Consider the following 23,219-nt stretch of genomic DNA (forward strand, 5'->3'; position numbering starts at 1 on the left):
TTTTGTTTTTCTTCATTTTACCTTCTGTTTTTAGCATTTTTTGGAGTGTTGGTATCATGTTCAGTTTGGCCGTCTGGATTTGGGGTGTTTTTGAGAGAGATTAGCATTAGAGTCTTTGGGAGACATTGCCCCTATTGTATATTTGGTAAGCTGAAGGTTATCTATCTAAGGAAGGCTTGAAGGAGTGGCCTGAGTTGTCATCACCAGCTGCATCTCAACAACCAGTTGGTTCACTGAATATGTCCAGGGCTGATTTCAGAATGGCTTCCCAACAACATGGATCATTTTCCAGAGTTGGACTATACCCTGCATGCGTGAAACGCTATTTTCGCATGGCCACCTTAGATCCTATGTTTTCCATTTCCCACTGAACACACCTCCTGCCCACCGAACCCGTTTCCCCTACACCACATATCCTCCATGCCCACCTTTAAACCCACTTCTCTCTCTAAATCTTCACATACCCATTTTCTCCATTTATCTCACCCCTTGCAGTAGCTCCCTTCACCATCAAACCATCACCAAACCACCACCTGCACCACCACCAACTCCTCCACCAAGCCACCCACGGATAGAGAAAAGAAAAGGAGAGATTTTAGAAAGAGAGAAATGGCACCAGTGTTGCAGAGCTCTCAGCCATGGGTGGAATAATATCGTCCAAAGCAAGTGAAGGGTGTAGCTCACTAGGACGAGGTGGTTCGAGTGTTTACCAGCGCTCTTGAGACCACAAACTGCCCGCACATGCTATTCTATGGGTCGCCCGATACCAACAAAACCACCACTGCACTTGCCATTGCTCATCAACTTTTTTGGTTTATTCTTATTAGAGGTTTTGAGGGAGTGAGGGAGGGAGGGGGGGGGGGAGAGAGAGAGAGAGAGAGAGAGAGAGGAAAGTTTGAAGATGATTGGACACTAATGCAATGAAGGAAATATCTACTAGAGAAAATATCACTAAATTCAAGATTTCATATTTTTGAACCACTGTGAGTTGGTGGAAGATATTTTTAAGAATCTTACACTAGAACTTCCTGGTTAAACTTGATGGACCAAAAATGATATCTATAAAAGGAGAATCTTAATAAGAGAAACTAATTCTTGCAATTCATGTTGTTGGTGAGTTTGCAATTATGCTCAAAGTTGAAATTCCAAGGGAAGTTAGTGGAAGAGAAAAAAACAAAGGTTATTCAATTTTTAAGGGGCACACCCATGGTTATTGATAGTGACATCATGAGAGAGGTTAATTAATTTGTTAGAAAGTACCAATGACCATGTATATGCCAAATAAACATTTATTAAGACTGACTTTTTTTTTTAAATTTCTTTTTGCTTTGTTTTGATGTCTAACTGTACTTGTGTGTTTCTAGTTTGTCATATATCCATTTAAATGTTTTTTCAAAATTTCGATTTTTAAATTTAATTTTCAATTTTTCAAAATTCCATTTTTCATGTTTATTTATTTAATCATTATTATTTTCATTGTTATTATTATTTCATTTATTTTTAAAATTCCATCTTTAAATAATCCTTCAAAATTCCAATTTCCAAAATTTCAGTTTTCACATTTATTTATTTAATCATTATTATTTTCGTTATTATTATTATTCTATTTATTTATTTATTTATTTTTAAAATTTTATCTTTAAATAACTTTTTAAAATTTCAATTCCCAAATTTAATTCCCAATTTTCAAAATTTTAATTTTTACATTTATTTATTTAATCATTGTTATTTTTGTTATTATTATTATTCTATTTAATTATTTATTTATTTTTAAAATTTTTCATCTTTAAATAATTTTTCAAAATTCCGATTTTCAAATTTGATTCCCAATTTCCAAAATTCAAAATTTTCACATTTATTTATTTAATCATTATTATTTTTGTTATTATTATTATTCTATTTATTTATTTATTTTTAAGATTCCATCTTTAAATAATTTTTAGAAAATTCCAATTTCCTAATTTAATTTCCAATTTTCAAAATTCCAATTTTCACATTTCTTTTTTATTATTATTATTACTTTATTACTTTATTTATTTTTAAATACCATCTTCAAATAATTTCCTAAACTCCAATTCTCAAATAATTTTCAAAATCCCAATTTCTTTCAAATTTAATTTCCAAAATTCTAATTCTTAAACTTAATCTTCGAAACTCCAATTTTCAAATAATTTTCAAAATTCCAATTCCTTTTAAATTTAATTCCCAAAATTCCAATTCTTAAATATAATTTTCAAAACGCCAATTTTCAAATTTTTTTTTAGTTTTCAATTTTCGAATAAATTTCAAAACTTTAGTTTTCTTTCAAATAATTTTGATTTCATTCCATTTTTCAAATATTTCTTTAATCCTACCACACTTCATCTTTCCTTAAGGTTCAGGGTCACTAAAAATCCCATTTTTAATAAATTTGTTGCCTTTTTCTTTGAGGCAAGTACCTTCATAAATTTTTCTTTGATTTTAAAATAATTTTTATGTTCCTCTTGATTTTTAAATAAACAATAATGAATTTTTTTTTTCATAATTTCAAAATAATGGAATTTGTGAAACTAATTCATTCAAGATAAATTGGGCTTTGGTGGAGGTCCTATGCATGAGTTTTCTCTCTTGATTGTCAGCTGTTATACTTAATAAATATTGTTTGATCTTTGTCTTACTTTTTGATATGAATGTGATAATTTTATACTCAAATTAACCTTGTTTCTATGATAACGCACTATTAATTGTTGTTAAGGTACGATCTCACAGACTGTCTTTTTCAAATAAGGAGTCACACTTAGAGTTTTTTTCTTATTTTGTTTACCCTTTAAAAATAAAACAAAAATAAGTGGCGATTTCAAGCCATTTTTTGAACAATAAATCATTTTTCAAATAAAAAGTGAGTTCGCCAACGAGTGGAAGTGCATGAGCCGAAATGCGGGGTTCACACATTTATAAAATTATATAAATATTATAAAAATATGAATATTAATATCTTATAAAAGCATAATTAATTGTTAAAAATAAAGAATAATCATTCAAAATTAATAATTGTTAATATTATTTTATTTTAAATGTATATAAAAACAAAGACAATTTAATTTTTTAAGGTATCGATGAACCAAAATTTTCATTATATGCATACATTTATTATTTAATTATGAATATTGTATTTTAAATTATTTTATTTAATCTATAATTAATTAATCAATTTTTATTTATTTATTTCAAATTATACTTAAAAATTATATGATTTATTAAAGAATTCAAAACATTAATTATGTCCATTATTTTTTGTTGTCATTATATATATATTTGAGTTTCAAAATATTTTTTAAAATTATTAAGTTTATTAATAAATTCAATATAAAATATCACGTGATTTAAAATTCATTTTTTTAAAGAAAAAAAATATCTATTTTATTTTGTTTTTAAAAATTATTTTAAAGAATAACAACCATGATATCAATTTTTAAAAACAATTTTGTTTGTAAATTATGTGCCCAAATAGGATTTTATTATTTAGCAAAAAAAAAATCTCAAGTATTTTTTTTAACTGAAAATAAAAAATTATTTTAAATCATATATACAAATATTATTGACAAATTATTTTTATTATTTTTATTTTTATTCCTATTTTTACTTAACATTTGAATGAAAACAAATTATCATTACTACCTCACATTTCTATATGCATCCAAATACAAGAGTTGAAACCACTAAATTCATTCATATTTAAGAGAAAATATTAATAGAAACAAAATATTTATTTTCATTTCTCATTCTCACGTACGAAAACACTCCATTAGATTAACCATTGATTGAATGCAAAAAATAATTTTTAAATGTTCAATTCAGATAATTGTATGATTTGTTTTAATCAAACACAAAACATTTGTTTTTTTTTCAAGATTTAAACAAATTATATATATAAAAAAATAATAATGAATTTTAAAACTCAATTTTACTTTTTTTTTTAAGTAAAATTTTCACTACTTAAATAAAAGGTAATTTTATTTATAAAAAAGAAGTAAATAATAATGGTAAAATTATTCTTCTTCTTAAAAGTACTAAATGGGATTTTAGAGAAGCTTTAAACAAAAATATAAATAATTGAAACATACAAACCTGTGCATTTGGTAATGATTTTAGAAAGTGTTTTTAATTTTTTTAATACATGAAAAATAAAATATTTCAAGTGTAAGAAAGTTTAAAAGCATTTTATAAAATTACTACCAAATATACTCCAAGTCATTAATAAAAAAGATTTTAGAAATTAGAGTAACATTTACATGTCATTTATTTTGATGGCATGTAAAATGACACGTCAAATATATTTTTTTAATTTATAAAAATATGAAAATGAGGGCATTTTAGGTATTATATTTAATGAAATAAAATGTATTGTAATATTTTTTGGATTCAAAAAGTGAAAACAGGACATATTTTCATATTAGGAAAATGGGAATTAATGTCTACATTTTTTTTTTAAAAATGAAGACGTGAGAAAAAAAATCAGTATACATAAATTTTAATTATTTATGATACATGTACATATAATAAAGTATAATTATCTAATTTAATTTAAATAATTAAATATTTGGGTAGTGTCAATTGCTTAGGGCTTATTTGATAATTATTTTAGCACATTTGACAATCACAATTGATAACAAAAAATATGATGTTTTCAGAAAACATATTTTAATTTTTTTTATTTATTTTATGTTTTATGTTTTTACTTGTTTTCTTATAGATGTTTTAAAAATAATTATGCAAATATATAGAAGGATTAAAAAATAATTATGCAAACTTATAGAAGGATTAAAAATAAAACACTAGATATAAATATTATTTTAAAAATAGGTTAAAAATATTTAATATTTTTAAACAAAATCTTGTTTTATAAAGTATTAGAGAACAATACTAAAAAATCATTCTCAAAAACTATTTTTGAGAGCTATTTTCAAAAATGGTTGTCGAATTCCAAACCCTATGCTAATCTAAATCCTAAAAAGGTTACACAAGGTTTTGAAAAATAGTTGTGGAGAACTATTTTTGGATTTTTTGTAAATAAATAGCTATTTGGGAATTTGAGAAATATTCTTAATCCATTTTTCTATATTTTTAAATATTTTTTAAAAATAAATTTTATCTGTAATATTTTATTTTGGATTATTCTCAATATTTGTATAATTATATTTTAAAATATTTGTAAGAAAATATTTGAAAATAATAAAATAGATTATTAGAAAATAAATTTTATGAATAAGGAACGATTTTTTTTTTAATTTATTTTTTTAATTATCAGGTATGTCTACCAAACTGTTTTAAAAAACAACGGTAAAACAGGGCCTAGTGTTTTTGTAATCACATTATGTTCTCATTTCTGTAATTCTCAACCCTTATACTACCGCATTATTTGAGCAGGCCTGGCCCAACCTGTTAATCGTGTGAGGGCCTGGGCCCATAATTAATTCCTCTAGCCCAAACCAGGCCCTTATATATCGAATTAGGAGAGGAGTGTGTCGCGAGAGCAGAGGGAGGAGAGGAGAAATGGGGAGAAAGAAGGGAACCGTGGAGTTCGATGAATCGCCGCCGGACGGGTACGATCCGGAGAATCCGTACAAGGATCCGGTGGTGTATTTCGATATGAGAGAGTATCAGGTGAGGGAGAAGTGGATTGACATAGAGAAAGCCAAGATCTTGAGAGAGAAGCTTAAGTGGTGTTACCGCATCGAAGGTGTCAACCACCTCCAGAAGTGCCGCCACCTTGTTCAGCAGTACCTCGACGCCACCCGTGGTATAGGTTGGGGCAAGGACGGACGTCACCCGTCCCTCCACGGTTCGCCCCTTAATTCTCTGTTTGGTTTCCATGGACATGAAAATTTTTGTTTGTTTCTATTTCCATTCGTTCCGCCAGCTGTTTGATTTTGTCTTTTGATTTTATGGAGCAGGTCCTAAGGTTGAAGCCGAGTCGGAATGAGCCACCCTGCGTGGATTGTTCAAGGTATTGGAAATTTCTTGGTATCATAATCTGTCGTTAGTTCGTAATCGTTGATTGCTACTTCTTTTGCTTTTTTGTTGAAAATGCATATGAACTACTTTTTTCTTTTTCTCTGTCAAACGAATACTAAAGATTCGGTTAGTTTCGATTATTATTTTCTCAGCTCTACATGCTTAGTTACAATTATTTGTATAATTATGATCGTTGTGGCATTACATGGTCCTAAAATTGTAGGGGTAGTATACAGATAAGTGGATTAGTGACTCCAAATGTTATGATTAGTTTAGATGATTGGATCCTGATCATAGTCTTAGCTTGTTAAGGTGGCTTGCACCTGTCACCAACAACTTGAAGACATGTATATTTGTTTAATATCATTTATGGTAGTTTAAACTACTACAGAATGAGCAAGCAGTGGTAGAGTAGTTTGGAATGGAGCACATTATAATGGTTGGAATAAGATATCATGTTGTGCAATGCTGTGGAACGTTGTAGAGTTGTTGAAAAAGTTGGGAATAACAGGAGTATATTTAGTTATACAGAATTATTTAGATTTCCAATTTTATTGGGATATGAGACCAAATAAAGTTTATTTGAAAGGATTGTCTTTGATGTTGTATTCTTGAGTACCGTCCCATGTGGTGCTTTGGTATCTCATATGTTAATTCATTTATTAGTGTAAGCAACCCCGTGTATTCAAGTGTGTGCTTTGGCTAGGGTTTGCAGTTAGCTTGAATTCTTGTGTGCCTTACAGGGTTGAGCAATAAAATTGGGTGTTTTGAGTGGTTGACATTCTTAAAAGTGTTATACAAGTCTATTAGGATAGACCACTTAGCATCCTTGATTGAAAGGCTGTTTTTTCATCCTCACCCTCGTTCAACTTTTTAGTCTTTTCCTCTCTTTTTCTTGCCCTTTTTATTGAAAGGTAATAATAATATTAGTGAGAAAAAGAGAAAGAAGCAAGGTCTTGTACCAGCAAGGTATACATATACACAGTCACACCTGTAGCTCAAGGAAAGACCATTTACAAAGTGCAAAACATTAGGATTTCAAATCTTCCAAGATTACTGTCCATAAAACCAAAATATCACAATAGTTCATTCAGTCTACGACCAGAGAGGAAAGGTTCTTGTTCTAAGCTATTATGATTTGGATTACAATGTATATCATTCAAACTTTGTGATTGTAGATAAATAGAGAGATAAATATTGGGGGGAGGATTCAAACTCAAGATCTCTAGTTAACCCAAACTTTTATGCCATGTTGAGTTACCAACTTTCTTAAAAGCCCAAGCTTTTAGGATTTGGACCCATAATGTATATCATGCTCTAACACTTCACTTAAAAGCTCTTTTAGTTCACTCATCCTAAATGCAAGACAAAGCAGAAAAGAGGCTGCTGCTTTCCAATATTGGAGTTCCTTTTTCATAACCATGGACTAAGTCAATCAATCACTTTCCAGTTCCTCTCGGAATTCTATTATTGGGTTTATTACCTAAAGCCTAGTGCAAATGTGAATTGCTAAATTTCAATGAGAGGATGGTGAAGAATAGCATGATTTTCTGAATTTTCCTTACCACTAGCATATTCAAAATCCAGGACAAATTTTCCATGTCTACTCATCAAATGATCTATAGCTAAGATATTATCGCTATCAGTTGTCACGCAAAAAAGGCAACTTTCATGGGTGCAAAGTATTCCCATGCAGCCTTCATCAGAAAGTCCTCATTATCTGATGCTTGCCTCATTTGGAGAATTTGACCAATAAAAACCATTTCTATTATCCCCAAACCAACTTGGCCTCCTATTCACATCCACTTGAGAACCAGAAACTTGACTGTTACCCCTTTCATCCTGGTTGAGAATGGGGAGGTGTGGTTTTATGTTTGAGGGTGTTGATTTGGTAGGGCTTTTAAAATTTTCATGATTAGAAACCTTGGGCAACTCAGGCCTCTTAAAATAGCATTCTTTGTATGGAGAAAAATTTGACTATTGACCAGGCTATGCACTAAGCACTGGCATTTCTAAGTTGCTTGGATTGCATCCATTGGAAACTTCTTGAAAACCAGAAACCAATTTGTTTAGTGCCGGCAAGCTATTAAATTGGTTTTTGAAAAACCAGTTTTCTCATTGTCCCAAATAAAATAAAATAATAATAAATCACATTTACCCAGATCATTTTGCCATGAAATATGTAACTACAAAGAAAGATGAGGGATCCTTCTCTAATCACACAATCCTCTATATAAATATGATCAAAAGTAAGAATAATTGTCTGTTCTAGAAAGCAAATATAATGATACAATTGAAAGCAATTACAATTGCAAAATTAATAATCCCTGAAATCAAATGGTTGGCTCCTCTTTTTACGAACTTATCCACCATGGGATTACTTGAGTGAGGAATCCAAGTACTGAAGTTTCTAATTCTAAAGCAATATAAAAAATTTGGTAAAACTATTCATCAAACTTCCATGAGCCGCCTCCTTTCTTATTCAGCTAGAATAGGATGACAACTGAATCTCTCTTTATTAGAAGATTGGATAAATCCTGAGATTTGGTTAGCTTTAAGCCTTTCCACAAAGTACTTTGCCTCCATGGCAATTCCAACTCTAGCATGTTTAGAGAATGCTCTCACTACTGTTCCATGATGATTCATAAACCTTAATCCAATTTGTAGTGGTCTTGGGTAACCTAAGAAGCACTCATCAAAATTCAACCTGACACAATGCAATGTAGGAGTCCATATATAGAGTTTCTCCTCAACCAATAGGTTCCTATCTAACAATATAGTGCTCAATGGGATGCCAATGAATGTTGCATTAGTTGAGGCCTAGAGAGGAGGAAAAATAGATTAAATCCCACATTGTCTCCAAAGTCCTCCATTTGTCCTAAAAGATCCTTACATTTCTCTCCTGCTATGTAGTCCAAATTAATGTGAGACTAGCAGCATCACACCACAATGACTTCTCTAAAGGGTGATTTCCAAAACTGCTTGTGCTTTCCTCATTAGGGAAATTGGGTTTAAAAAGAAAAAAAAAAAAGAACCCTTTTAATGATTCAGGAGGCTTTTGCATGATTATCACTTCTTTTTTCTTCACTTATCAACAATTCTGTTATTTTTAATCAATTAGCAAAGAGATCTATTATAAAAAAGCAGAAGTTGATTTCTGAATATGCAAGGAATTTGTTAAATTTGTTGATATCAATCTTTATCCATATTTGGACTGATGTAAGGGCTAATTGGTCCCACACTATGGTTTACTAGTGCATGAGACATGAAAAAATTAGGCCTGATGAAAGAACATAAATAAGTTGTGCTTTCTTTCTGCAGGTGACTGAAATGGCCATCTGGTAATTGCTTAAAGCAGAGGGATATTGGAACCTGCCTATTTATCAGTTTAGTTTCTTTGCTGTTAATTGTCTTATGCTTCAATGGTTTTCCCTTCATTCTTGTTATATCCAGATGCCGGATGTTATTGGCATTGGTTTGGATGTTAGATCTTTTTGCTTGTTAGCATCCAGAAACTGATAATGATTTGAACCAAGGCAATGAATCCAAAGATATCCTCTATGAAATAAGTTACAACTTGTGATTTGTTCCTTGTTGATAATGAATGGCATCTTTTATGCAATGTTTGTTTTCTAATAAATGCATTGCTGGACATGATTGTGTCAGAATTGTCAAAGCATTTTTTTTGTTTTAATTTAAGAATTTATTTATTTATTCTGAAACTTGGTCAATTGAAAATTTGACTTTGTTCAGGAGTAGGCAGTTTGGGAGGTTTAGGGTCTACAGAACTATGGTAGATGTCTTTTGTGTTCACCCATTCACTGCCAGATGTTTTCCTGGACTATTTGTTAGACGATGGTAAAAGGAAAAAGAAATGTGATTTTATGCAGTTTTGTTCATTTCAAATGCCAAATACAAAGTATTATAGCTTGATACTCCTCTTTTGCAACTTCTGCTTCGGAACTTGGGAAGCACAAAATAGGTCAACTTATCTGGAGTCTTGCCCTCCACCCCAAACAGACTAAATTCATCCAATTAAGTGAAGCAAAACAATATCAAATTTAGTGCTTGTAACGTTCTGATTTTTGAAGGCAGTAATGAAACAAGTCTTAGAGACAATAAGAAGTAATGGCCTTTTCTTGCCCATCTCTTAGGTGCTTTTAATATATTTACTTCTTTGCCTAGGAAAAAAAAAAAAAAAGAAGACAAGAAGTAACATTTATGATTTACCTTTTCAAAAAGCACTGTGAAGAGTCCTTTTTTTCTTAGTCTTAGGCTCCAAAGTAGGATTAGTGATGCTATTGAGACATGCTGATTGGACACCATCTTAATGATTACAATATAGTTGGGACTGTGAAAGCATGGATGATAGGGTTTTTGATTTCATGATGTGGTTTTCTAATGAGACTATAAGAAATCAAGGATGGTAGCTGCTTTCCTACCTTGAGATATTGTGTGCGCATAGCCACAGCTGGAACCTCTCAAACTCATCACTCTTCACTACTCTTCTTTCCTGGAAAGCAGACAAACTTGAGGAAATTAAGGTTAAATGTGTGAAGGAGCAGATTAGTGACAACTAAAATGAAACAACCATAAAAACTAATTAACAGTTATAATGAAAATCCTATCACAGAAATGGATAATGACTATAGACCAGGTCTAGAAGGAAACATATATTTCTTGGGAAAACTGAGATCTGCCCTGGGAGCTCCCTTCAGTCCAATGAGTGGGCAAAGCGTGCGGAGGAGTTGCTCCCATGTCATGCATCAGGCTAAACTTAGCATTTGTCACTCCACAGCCATACTCGAACCGAATTGATTGAGAAAAGAATAAGCATAGCCAAGTGCATGAGATGGCAGCTCTGGCCGCCCCTCAGCCCTCTTTATTGGACTAAAAGGAGCTCTTCAGCTGTTCCCCCAAATCATGTATTATCCTGCACATGCCTCTCCCTCACACGCACATATGGTAGTAGTAGAAGAGAATGAGAAGGAGCAGAAAGGTATCACATGCTCCCTCCCTTGTGCTTCCTTTAAACGCAGCTTGTCACTCCCACAAAAAATGTTTTAAGATATGCTGTGAAAGTACCTTTTCCTGGGAAAGAGATTCATGGAAATCCTCTCATTTCATTTTCAGATTTTTCACCACATTCCTGGATTTATATAACCCTTGGCTCCGAGCATCAGCCTTACCAGTCTTGTGCCAATTGCACTGTGCCATATAACACAGCACGTGTATGTCATGCATACCATGTTTGCTTCTTCTCTGTGCTGTAGTTGTGGATAGTGGATGCATCATCATGTCTACCCATTGGTTTGATGTTCTGGTCTAGCTTTTCTTGAACTGTTGTCAACTTTGGTGAAAGAATCATCGAACCATTTTATAAGTGAGAGAATCATTGGTTATATTGGGGTTTTTTTTTGGCACATTTTTGGGTGAGTAGATTAATAATCCCCAGGCTACTAGGTTCTCTGCCAGCATTCTGACATTTGAAAATAATTCAAAACTTTAAATATGAATCTTTACCTTCTTTCTACATTCTGATTATGCTACACTCCAAACTTATCTTAGATGGCAGTGCATACAAGTTTCCACATTTGACTTCTGGCACATAAAAGAAAATCATAGAAGAGTGGAGCATAGGTATAGGATGGTCAAAGGGCAATTGAATACAGCCATCCTCTGAACTATGTAAGTTGCGGAGAAAGGACAAGGCTTTTAGCATAAAATTGTAAAAGTATTGGGGCAATGAAATCTCGAAAAGAGATTCAATAGTACTGCATTATTCGCATGAGGTCACTTCTGAGTTCTGGCTTTCTCAAGTCTCAACAGCAAACACCCACAGCAACCCTTTTTCTTCTTCACTCCACAGAACTGCTCAAAAGCAAAAGGCAGAGAGCAGTACTCTAATGCCCCGCTTTGCTACTGTCAGACCCACCATACTCAAGTGCACCCCAACTCCACATCCTCTGGATTAGTCATCAACTCAAGGCTAGTCCTTGTGATGAAGGGTGGTAGGGGTGACATCATGGGTTCCGTGTGTATGGTACGGCTGTGAACTTAAGTGTTTGTCCTGCTTCCGATATGTGGGATTCTGATTCTCTTTTGCAATATGATTCCAGCTGAAATGCTGAATCCCTCCTTCACCTAGGAAAATAATGAAATGATATAAAAAAAAAGCTTTTTTTTTTTTGGTAATAAGAAAAATGGATTAGCAACAGAGCAGATGCAGTAAGAAGAATGGGAGAATGAGTAAAGCAGAGAAAGTCACTGCTGTATTCTGCATCTCTCCTCCATACTTGTGAAGGAAGGACTCTTGTTTATAGCCTTATAGGCTTGTGGGTCATAAAAGTAGCCATACATAACTTGTCCAATGAGGGGCCTTCAAGAAGATCGGTGGCACAGAGGGCTTCCTCTTGGGAGCCAAGAGCCCTCCTGGTCTTTCACTAACAAGCTCAAAATGAATGGGGGTTGTAATTGCATCGGAAATTTTTATACTTTTGACCTTTATGTGGGAGACGCAAGAGAGAAAAAGAGTTTTAGAGAAGCAAAGGAGAAATCTTTTTAACGAGTTTTAAACTCTTTTTTCCCCCCTTTTTCTACCTTATTTTCTTTTCTACATTTTGCCCTAATTTTCAAGTTCGTGGAAATAAATAAATAAATATGATTAAAATTATTTAATACACATTTTGAAATTCTTTATTTTCCTATTTTTTTCCCTTTTTGTATGGAAGGAGAAAAAGAGAGATTAATTAAGAGAAATATGTGATGGATTTTGTCGGTTTAAGCCTAATTTTTATTTTTTTTCATTTCTTTTGCATTTTTCTAAATATTTTACTTCTCTTTTCTCCAAACTTTAAGATAGAATGATAAATTTTCGGATTCAAAAAGTGAGTAGGAGAGAAAAAGGAGCTCCTTTCTTAAAAATATTTTCCTGTTTCTTTAAAATAAGAAAAATATTTTCTAACTTCAAAAATGACAAATTTTAGATTGAAAATAGTTGTACCAAAATTCATTTTGTAAATGGTTTTTAAGAAGTTATTTAAACAATTTGGGCATTTTACTACATAACAAAACCGATATGAAAAATAATTGTGTTAAAAACATAAGCTCAAATATTATCTAATTATTACATATATATATATATATAACCTATTTAACCCATTTAATATTTGAGTTCTTTTTTTTTAATAATCTAGTTAAATTAAGTCTTATATATGACTTAATTAACCTATTTTTTTAAAAATAAATTTTAAATAAGTCAAGTATGGATTAAATAATTTAAATATATAATTATGTTAATACTAAGATTATTAGATAGGTAAATTTATGTTAAATTTGTTTTACAGACCTAAGAATTATCTCTATTTGTTAAACGGGTTAAATGGGTTGATATAAATTTTACTCAAATTTATTTATATTCAACCCAAATATGCAAACGGGTAAATTATATCTAACTTTTTCACTCCTATTTTCAAATATTTTTGTTGTCGCATGGTGGATATTGAAATGACCTCCACGCACAGCATAGGCCCAGGCTCCAGTAGACGCTGTGGATCACTCTTTTGGTTGTTGCCTGCAACTCTGCAACACTCCTAACATGATAAGTACAACTAAAATAACTAATCAAAATAGGGTCCAACGGCTACAAAAAATCTGAGGTATGGTACCTCCCTCAGCACCATAGAAGTTTCCTTTAGTTATATGATTTCCATGCATCCTAAAATGTGGTTGCAATGATGACATTATTTCAAACTATTCAATTCTGTTCAGTCGCCTTCTCTGCTGCAACTCGTTTTGTCTTTTGTTTTGTCTTTGTTTTGTTTGTTTTTAAACATGGGCAAGGCCATCACTCCTTTCTTCTTAAGCTTATGCTTTACACTTTTTTTTTTTTTTTGCTTTCTTTTTTCTTTTTCTTCAGTGAGATTGTTGGTTGTTTTGAGGTGAGTCCTACACCCTCCATTAAAGAAATCTCATATTCATGAATATTCCAGAGATGAGAATGCTAACTAAGAAACACCCATATGAAAAAATCTTACATGATGCATGCCATATAGTTGCATATGCCTTGCAGATACACCGGAAGAATTCACAATCTCAACCCCTTTATGTAGATGGTTTGTTTCATAAAAAAACAAAGAACTTCCGGTGGCGAGTTCCCCTCCACGTGTTCTTTTCTAACTCAAGACACTTTGGCCATCCAGGACAAGTATGAAATCCAATCAAATAGTTGCATTCAAACTAGGTTAAGATCCGTTTGACACCAGAAGTGAGGGGATTCCTTTTCCCTACAGGGCCCACGGTATTAGGAGTCTGAACTTCCAAAAGGAAAGGACTACCCAATCATATCTTAAAGACCTTTGGCATGCATGATCATTCATGCTTGACATTTGAGTGGTTGATGGGACTCCATTCGTCTACAAATCCATTTCAACTAATTACTACTCATAATCCAAGACGACGATGGATTGAAGGGATAGACAACTGTACAATCCGAAATCTCAGCACATCAATAGATGGCACCTACCAGCCACCCTTAACTGTGATGATTTCCCAACAGCTCTCAAGACATTCATCATTACAGAAGAAGGTCAGAATGCCTAGTCAGCACTACAATGACTGTGCCATTAGCTCTATAAAAACCTTCTAAAAAGTACGAACAAGGGATATGCATGAAAAAACTCATCCTCTCTTAAAAATAATTAGTACTACTCTTATCTGACTTAAGCTTCGAAGGGGTGTACCCAGACTACTTGTTTGGACATCCTTTTATATAGGAAATAAGTCTATTGAATAAATAGACTTTTGGGATTGATCAAAATTAGAGTTTAACTCTATATCCTTAAGACAAATTTCACCCTGTTCATATGCTTATGATATATGTGATTGTTTCTCATGATACAACGATCACTTTCTTGTGAGAATAACACTCCAAATTATAATAAACAACGAATCGTTTGATGATTTGTACCTTTTTAAATAAAAAATAAAAAATAAAAAGCTTAGTAAAAAAAATGACCAAATTTGAAACTAAGGACTTGAAAGTTTAAGAAATGAGAAAGGAGTGAAAAAAATGGATGAATAAGAAAATACAAGGAACCTATTTATAGATTTTGTTAGTGACTATAAGACAAAGATGTGTCTTTAAGGCACTAGACATATCATTTGAAAAATGTTATGTCTTTAAAATATTAGACTCATCATTTGAAACAAGTTGTATCTATTAAAAAATAACATGTCTTCCAAGAGAAAAAAAAGACTTAATTTCAATTCCATAATCACCCTTAAACAAAAACTCGTTATTTTCTTTTATCAATATCGTTAGGATCATTACATTTCTTTTTAGATTAATATTTAGAGAAAGAAACACAAAGAATAGATCATTTTTATTTTTATTTTGTATTTTATGTAAGTGTATTATGCCTTCAAAATTGAAAAAACTATTTTTCATATTTGAATCCTAAATAAAATTTGGCTTTTCGAAAACCTATGAATATTTTTAAGAATTATTTTCAAAAACTTATTCTATTAGAACAGCTCCAAAGCAATGTTGTCAAATAAGCTTAATATTTCAAGTTTAAGAATGGTTTTTGAAGATGCAGCTAAACAAACCTAAGATTTCAAGTTTAAGCCTATCTAAAAATTAAGGTTGTATTTGATTTTTGAAATTTTGGGGGAAAAATACGAGGAAATGAAAATATAGAAAAAAGTAGCAAAAAAAAAAAAAAAGTGTTGGAAAATAAAAAAATGATTTAATTCTCAATAAAGTGTAGTAATCTCATGCTTACTACCTTGACAAGTGAACGCACTCTTTAACATGACCTTGAGTATATATACTACTCAAGCATAGACTTGGCAGTACTGATCATAAGATGATAACAGCACTACAAATCAAAAACACTTTGTTTTTGGACTGGTAAAATGTGGTAGCAATGATGACATGATTTCAAGCAATTCAATTCTGTTATGTCGCCTTCTCTGCTGCAACTCCTTTCGTGTTTTGTTTTGTTTTGTTTTGTTTGTTTTTGAATATGGACAAGGCCGTCACTACTGATCCTTTCTTCTTCAGCTTATGCTTTTCTTCCTTCTTCTCCATTTTTCTTTTTGGCACTGAATTGGTAATTTGAGGTGAGTCCTACACCCTCCATTAAAGGCTTCTCATATTCATGATCCTAGAGATGAGAATTGACTGAAAAACCCACATGAAACTCAGTTCTTGAACAACTAATCAATCAATTGTAGAAATGAAAACAATCTATGAGATTTGTGTGAAATAAATATAGCCAGTCACTGTTTCATTGTCAAAATTAAATTAGTTACAAGTCTACAACTCCTCTATTTTCTTCTTCTTTCTTGCAGTGCAGTTGGAGATGTATGCTATATAGCTGCATGCCTTGCAGATACACATCAAGCATTGATCACAATCTCAACCCATTTATGAAGATTGTTGTTCCATAAAAAAAACAAAGAACTTTACAAAATTGAATGATGTCTAAGAAGAAAAGAGAGGGTTGTAGCTAGCTAGGTACAAGGTTGAAGGTGCTTAAGAAGCTAAACTCACTTCAACTTATTGTACAATATATATATAGCCATCAGAAGTCCAACCAAAACATACCAATTTTGCTAGCAAATAAGCAAACTTGGCAGTTGACGGTTATTTAACATTCAAGATAGGAAAACAAGGTCCTGCAGCAAAGGATGCCCTCTTCACAAACCTTCCTTTCATTCTAGGCCTTTTCTCCGCATTCAATTTCCTAACCTCGTACCTTATCTTCTTGGAAAACAGCCTAGTCCTTCGCTTCTCTCGGTACCTCAACACTCTTGCTTCTCTACCCCCATCCCTGCCTCCAAAATTTCCTCCCACTCCTCCCACATCTCCACACGGCCCATGAACATTTGTAGGACAAGCACCCTGAAAGATTCATCACAAAAATGGCAATTGTAAGCCAGTCATCACTATTTGATCAAATTATAATTAAGGGCATTCAACATTAATAAATACTTTGGATCATCATATATAGATATATATATATATATATATATATATATATATATATATATATATATATATATATATATATATATAAACATGCATCTCTTCAATTGGATTTTATGTTTGTGTGGGGGAGATTACCATGTAGTCTGGCCAGTAGTCGTTGGGATCGAATTCTGGACGATTTCCTGTTGTCCATGGAGAGCCTTGGCTGGCCCAGGCAGTGATGACATCCTCGTAATTAAGACTCAAAGATATCTTTCTCCTCATCTCCACTGCAGCCACCATCTTCTCCTCATGTTCCTCCTCGTCCATTACAGTTGACTCATAATCTAAGTTCCATGCTAACAATTCTTTTGTCATGTCCAATTCCGGGTCCAGATGGAAGGTTGCATCAGTTTCCACTCGTTCCTCTTTAACTTTCACCTTTTGGTCTCCAAAACAAGCATCCATGTCACCTTGCTCACAATCCAAGACACCTATTCCTTTGATTCCGCACGAGTCCTCATCCAGGCCTGCTCCTAGATAGCTCTCAACATCAGCAGCAAACTCTGCAAGATCCATTTCTGAGGGCAGAAACCCAGTTAGAGAATCCAAGTCACCTATTTCTTCATGTCCGTAATCCGATAAAGGCTTTGAATCATTTTCCATGCCGATTTCACGTATCCCGTCATTGTTGAGTTCCGCAACGAAGGGATCAAAGGTTGGAACCCGAAAAAGGAACTGCTCTTCATTCTCATCAGGCGATGCTTCTTCACTCCCAATCTCCGGAACAAGTGGGGGAGGAGTTGGAAACTTGTTCTCATGTTTAGATGGTTGCACCGAGGTGCGCTTCACATTGCGTGGGCTTCTGGCCTTGCGAGTGAACCCCTGGTGCCAGGCGGGAGTAGAATTATCACGCATTGAGTCAGCGTTCTTACAAGACGCGGCCTGGAGCCGAACCCTTTCATGCCTTTCGGCTAATTGGTTTGCCGAATGCACTGATGCATCGCATGCTTGGCATAGGAAAGCATCATCAGCGCCACAGTACCAACGAGCCCGCTTGTGCAGGCAGTTATCGCAGGCCCTTGCAGTCTTGCCTCCCATGGCATTTGCAACTTTCTTGTCAGTGATCATGGAAGAAGAGAGAGGAGAAGAATATGGAAAATTGGGCAGAAACACAGAAACTAAAGACCCAGAACGAAGCGCAAATTGTAACAGCTAGCGGTGACTCTTCATATTAGTGGGAGGGCCAAATGATGGAGTTATGGGGCCCATGAGCCCACACACAGAGGGTTGCAGCGAATGGGCGCTTTGCCCATGCAATTTTTGGTTGGTTTTGTCCATGAAAAGAGATTGCTAGTTTGGGGACTTATCTCGATGCTGAATGGCTGAAGTTATGAAATATGTCCTATTCTCCGCCTTCTTGTGGCTCTCTCTTTGAGTCATTTGGACCCTACTGGATTGTGGCCTTGAGAGAGCCTTTGCTGAGGGTGGGCACCATGAAAATTAACTCTCTCCCTCTCTCCCTCTCTCTCTCGTCTCTCTCTGTGTCTCTCTCTGTTTCTCTCTCAAAATTTCAATTGTCAATATGAAGAGGACCCATTTGGTGTTCTGTCCTCTACATTTCAATTATTCATGCTTCAACTTTATGGTCTTTGTTTGCGGTCCCCTATGGTTGCAATCACCACTGTCTCAGCCTCTCTCTCACAGCTTGAGTTAGATCCATTTGCTGTTTTGTCTCTACATTTCCAATTATTCCTCTTACAACTTTATAAACCTTGTTTGCATGCTCTATAGTTGCTTTCATCTCTGTCTCTCCCTCAACGCCTCTTAGCCACTCTCCACCAGTTAACGCATTTGCAGTCGAAGAAGCATCCAGATGCTCCTCTTTCAACTTAAATTCATTCCCATCATGCATTTCTCCCATTCATGACCCACCTTAGTCTGTGACCTTTTGGATCCATAGTTGGTCCTCCTTAATAATTCATGTAGCCCAACTTCACTTACATATTTGATGAATTTTCATTGAATCATCATTTTGTAAATATTGAAAGATTTAGTTTTTCATATGTTTTACTACACCCAAAATTAAATTGACATAGCCCTCGTTTGGGATTTCTGCTTTTCACTTTAATCAGAGATTGAAATTCAAGTAAAATTTACACTTCTTAAAGATATCATAAGTAAAAAAAACACAACATTTTTTTTAATTATATATCAAATTCTTTTTTTAAGTTTAAAAAAGACTTTTTTATTTCTTAAAAGTCAATCCAAGCATGACTTAATGATTTAATATAGCTTTTTTTAAAATACATGTAAAAATATATATATTTAAGGTTATGTTTGGTTTGAGAAAAATTTTAAAGAAAATGTGAAGAAAAATAAAAGATAAATTTAAAATTAATAAATTATATTATATGTTGTTTTAAATTCATTTCATTTATTTTTCTTTTTATGTAAAAATTAATAAATTAAAAATATATAAAATATTAATTAATTTTAATTATATTTAATTTTCTTTTCCCTTTTTCATATTAAAACTAAACATAAAAAAAAAAAAAAAAAAAATTTAATATTTTTTTTCTTTTCTTAATATTTCACGGTAGCCGAGCCTAATAGTTGAAAGTGGGGATTCTTAGGCCAGGTATAATACTTCTTTAGTTCTTCATCTATTGGACAAATGGTCCCATTCCTGAGTGCGTTGTTGAAAAAAAAAAATCACTAATATAGGATGACGTTGGAGATATTTTCTATTTCTGCTTTAAAAATAAAATAAAATTATACAAAATATAAGTACATTTTTGTATTTTTAAAAATTTTTAACGTTTGAGGAAATAAAAAATTTTAATTTCCTCAAAATTTTAAAAATTTAAAAAGAATTTTCAAGAATATAAGATAATTCTTTAGTTTTTTTATACATAGGTTATTATATTTTCTATTAAAAAATAAAAAATAAAAAATATATGCAAACTTCACCTACAGCCTTTTAGCATTTCAATTGCAAAACCATCACTTACAAGTCAAAGTTGTTAATGAAATAAAAAAAAAAATCTTTAAATCTCATATCAAAAAGTATAATCTAATTAAAAGTCACTAACTATGTTTGACAGCTATTTTTAAGAACAATTTTTAAAAATTATTTTTTGATATTTTTTAAAATAAAAGTCTGTTTGAAAATCTAAATTATTTTTAACATGTTTTTAATATTTTAAAATGTGCTTTAAAAATAATTTTTATGTTTGATATTTTATTTTTAATCATTTCATATATTTATATAGATATTTTTTTAAACAACTTTTAAAAAACTACAAAAAACAACTAAAAAATATTATATGAAAATATCATATTTTTTGTTCTTAAGAATAGACGACAGAAAACATTTTTTGATTACTAAACCTGTTTTCTAATTTTTTTGTTTTGAAAAACGAAAAATTTGTTCTAAAAAATAATTACCAAACATGCCCAATCTTTCTATATCTTGCATGTCATCTCATCTTTTTATATTTAAGAAAGGTTTTTTACTATAATAATGAATTTATACATATCAAAAAAGTGGAACCAATTATGATGTAATACATATGTAATTAGATTTTATTGTTTTACACGTAAATCCGTTACATTATTTGTTGGAAAGTGTTACAAATTCCTAACCCAAATTCTTAATTAATATTCCTAAATTGATATATTATTATAATATTATATATATTTTTATATAAATAAGAAAAATTATTGAAAATATCTTTATAAATATTTTAGGTCATGAGAGTAAAAAGTTATAAAATGAAAATGAACTTATAAAAATTATATAAAATGGATGGAGATATGATAAAGAATAGAAAACACCTGATGGTGGGAAAATACATAATATTTTAGGAATCCAACAATTATATATAATTTTATCCTTTATAATATTCTATATAATATGATAAAATGATTTTTTTCTCTTATTTATGAATATAAACATAGTTAACGGAACCACGTCAAAACCCCATCTTTATATGAATTATTTTATTTTTGTATTTTTCAATTAACATTGTTTTCATTAAAGCTTCTGTTGCCATAATATTATTTTATATTATGATTTTATTGTTATATAAGTTGGTGTCATTTTTTATCATTTACACTCTCATAAAAAGACATAAATTTCAAGGTACATTTTGATCTATGGAGGTCACAAAATCGATGGCTAAGGTTTAGGAGCCTAACGTTTTCCCTGTTATGTTTGGTTCCTTAAAAATACTAAGGAAAGAAAAAAAAAATGTAAAGAAAAATGATTTATTCATGTTTGGTTGTCTTATGAAAAAAAAAAAAAACAAATATAATTAAAACTAATTAACACTTATGTATTTTTAAATTATTTAATCTTTATATTGATAAATTAAAATAAATAAAATAAGTTTCAAGTAACAAAAATAATAATTTATCAATTATTTATTTATTTATTTATTTATTTTTCGTTTTTTTTTTTTCTACTTTTCCTTTGCATTTTCTTTTGCGGACGTTTTTCTTCAAATTTTTTGAGACCAAACATAGCCTATAAAAGAATCATTAGGAAGGTACATTGAATTGATGTAACATCTAACATAAAATCCAGGAGAGGCCGTGTGAAATGTTTGGTACTAGATTGTCTCAGTTACATCCATTTAAATGGATAAGTCTTAGAAATGAAAAGAATCTTGGGTAATATCAAATAGATGCTGGTGATGATGACGATGATGGGGCTTGTGGGGTGTAAAATCAGGGAGCTGAGGCGACATTGTGACTAGGATTTTGATTGAAGTTGTTGCACACATGTTGCATTTTCTGAGGTCTGCCAGTTGAACTCATCTCCATCGTTACGTGGTTGTTGGAGCAGTGAGGCCCGTGAGGGCCACCCATTAAACTAGATCGCTACCAAAAAAAAATTCAACCGAATGTGGGCATCCACCTTAATCCGAGGATAATCATCCTCATTTGTTTTTCTGGTTTTTTTTTTAAATATCATTTTTAAAAAGTATTAAACCCGAACCCACTCTCCTATCAAGTCAAATTTTGATATCACATTGAATTATCATTTTTTTTAAATATTTGGTTCCGAAAAATTTGAAGGAAAATATGAGGGAAAGAAAATAAAAAAGAAAAATGAAATAAAAGAAAAAATGAAGTAAAATTAATAAATTGTTTTTATATGTTTTTTTCAAACTTATTTTATTTAATTTTTTTGATTATATAAAGATTAAATAATTTTAAAAGGTATAAATTTCTAATTAATTTTAATTATATTTATTTTATTTTTTTATAGTGAAGTCAAACATGAAAAAATCATTTTCCTTTATATTTTTTTTCTTTCCTTGGTATTTTTCGGGAACTAAACATAAAAACGTTTAAATTTATAGAATTTGAATGCATAATGTATATTATATATTTTAACACTCTTCCTCACGTATGCTTTGATGTTTCCTTGAACTATCAATTTTCCTAAAAATTTAAGTATGTAGGATTTGGATGCAAAATGTATATGATATACTTTAACACCATTCCTCACGTATACTCCATTCTTAAGCTTACATTTAAACTTAATAAATTAGATAAATAAATATGCATCAAGGAGGGCTGAACACTTAATCTCCCTTTAGACAAATCTATCATATTAAATTATCAATTTTCTTAAAAATTTAAACTTATAGGATTCAGACTCAATATACATATCATGCTCTTTAACATTTTTTTATCACTTATTTTATTTTCTATTGAACTCTTTTTATTTTCATTTTTTATTTTTTGCATTAAAACAATGAGTTTAAAAGACGAATTTACTTTTATACTAAATTCATCTCTTTAAAAAATAATTTCCACTTGAAATTCAAAACAATGGTAACTTTAGAACGATTTTTTATTGTATGGTTTTTTAAAAAATATTTAAAAAAATTATATTACTCCTGCTAGAGACCTCCTTTTTCCACTTATTATAAATTTGATAATATTTTTAAAACTATTAGTCTATTACATTTTAATTTCTTAATTTACTTTATTTTTTATTTTTCAAAATCTCCTCTCGACCTCCTATTTATTTATTTATATTGGATTGAGGCTTAGAATTTGGCCGGATGCAAGGCCATGCCAAATCTATCTATTTCTTCAATTAATGCCAAATTCAACTTGAGATCAGTTCGAATCATATCAAGTGTGCAAGCAGCTTGACTTTCTGAGTCTTGGCCATGAATTATTACTAAATAAAAAACTTAAAATTGACTCTTTTAATAAAAAATAATTA

General features: G+C 31.4%; 2 protein-coding genes and 1 non-coding gene across 3 annotated transcripts; 1 reads left to right on the plus strand and 2 right to left on the minus strand.

Moving 5' to 3' along the window:
• The first annotated feature begins 5,483 nt into the window (after positions 1–5,483).
• Positions 5,484–9,616, plus strand: LOC100250756 (NADH dehydrogenase [ubiquinone] 1 beta subcomplex subunit 10-B-like). Its single transcript, XM_002276774.5, has 3 exons — positions 5,484–5,821; positions 5,934–5,986; positions 9,316–9,616. The coding sequence occupies exons 1-2, from the start codon at positions 5,533–5,535 to the stop codon at positions 5,960–5,962; spliced, it is 318 nt and encodes a 105-aa protein (XP_002276810.1). The 5' UTR covers positions 5,484–5,532; the 3' UTR covers positions 5,963–5,986; positions 9,316–9,616.
• Positions 9,617–10,686: 1,070 nt separating this feature from the next.
• On the minus strand, positions 10,687–10,908 carry MIR319G (microRNA MIR319g). Its single transcript, NR_127797.1, has one exon. It is a non-coding gene; the product is annotated as a microRNA MIR319g (primary transcript).
• Positions 10,909–16,405: 5,497 nt separating this feature from the next.
• Positions 16,406–18,312, minus strand: LOC100264676 (zinc finger protein CONSTANS-LIKE 16). The gene is made up of 2 exons (XM_002276145.5): positions 17,126–18,312; positions 16,406–16,903 (listed from the first exon to the last, which is right to left on the minus strand). Exons 1-2 carry the CDS (start codon positions 18,098–18,100, stop codon positions 16,646–16,648), a joined length of 1,233 nt encoding a protein of 410 aa, XP_002276181.1. The 5' UTR covers positions 18,101–18,312; the 3' UTR covers positions 16,406–16,645.
• Between the last annotated feature and the right edge of the window lie 4,907 nt (positions 18,313–23,219).

Source organism: Vitis vinifera, chromosome 17 (genome assembly GCF_030704535.1).
Source record: "Vitis vinifera cultivar Pinot Noir 40024 chromosome 17, ASM3070453v1".
Taxonomy (NCBI): Eukaryota; Viridiplantae; Streptophyta; class Magnoliopsida; order Vitales; family Vitaceae; genus Vitis; species Vitis vinifera.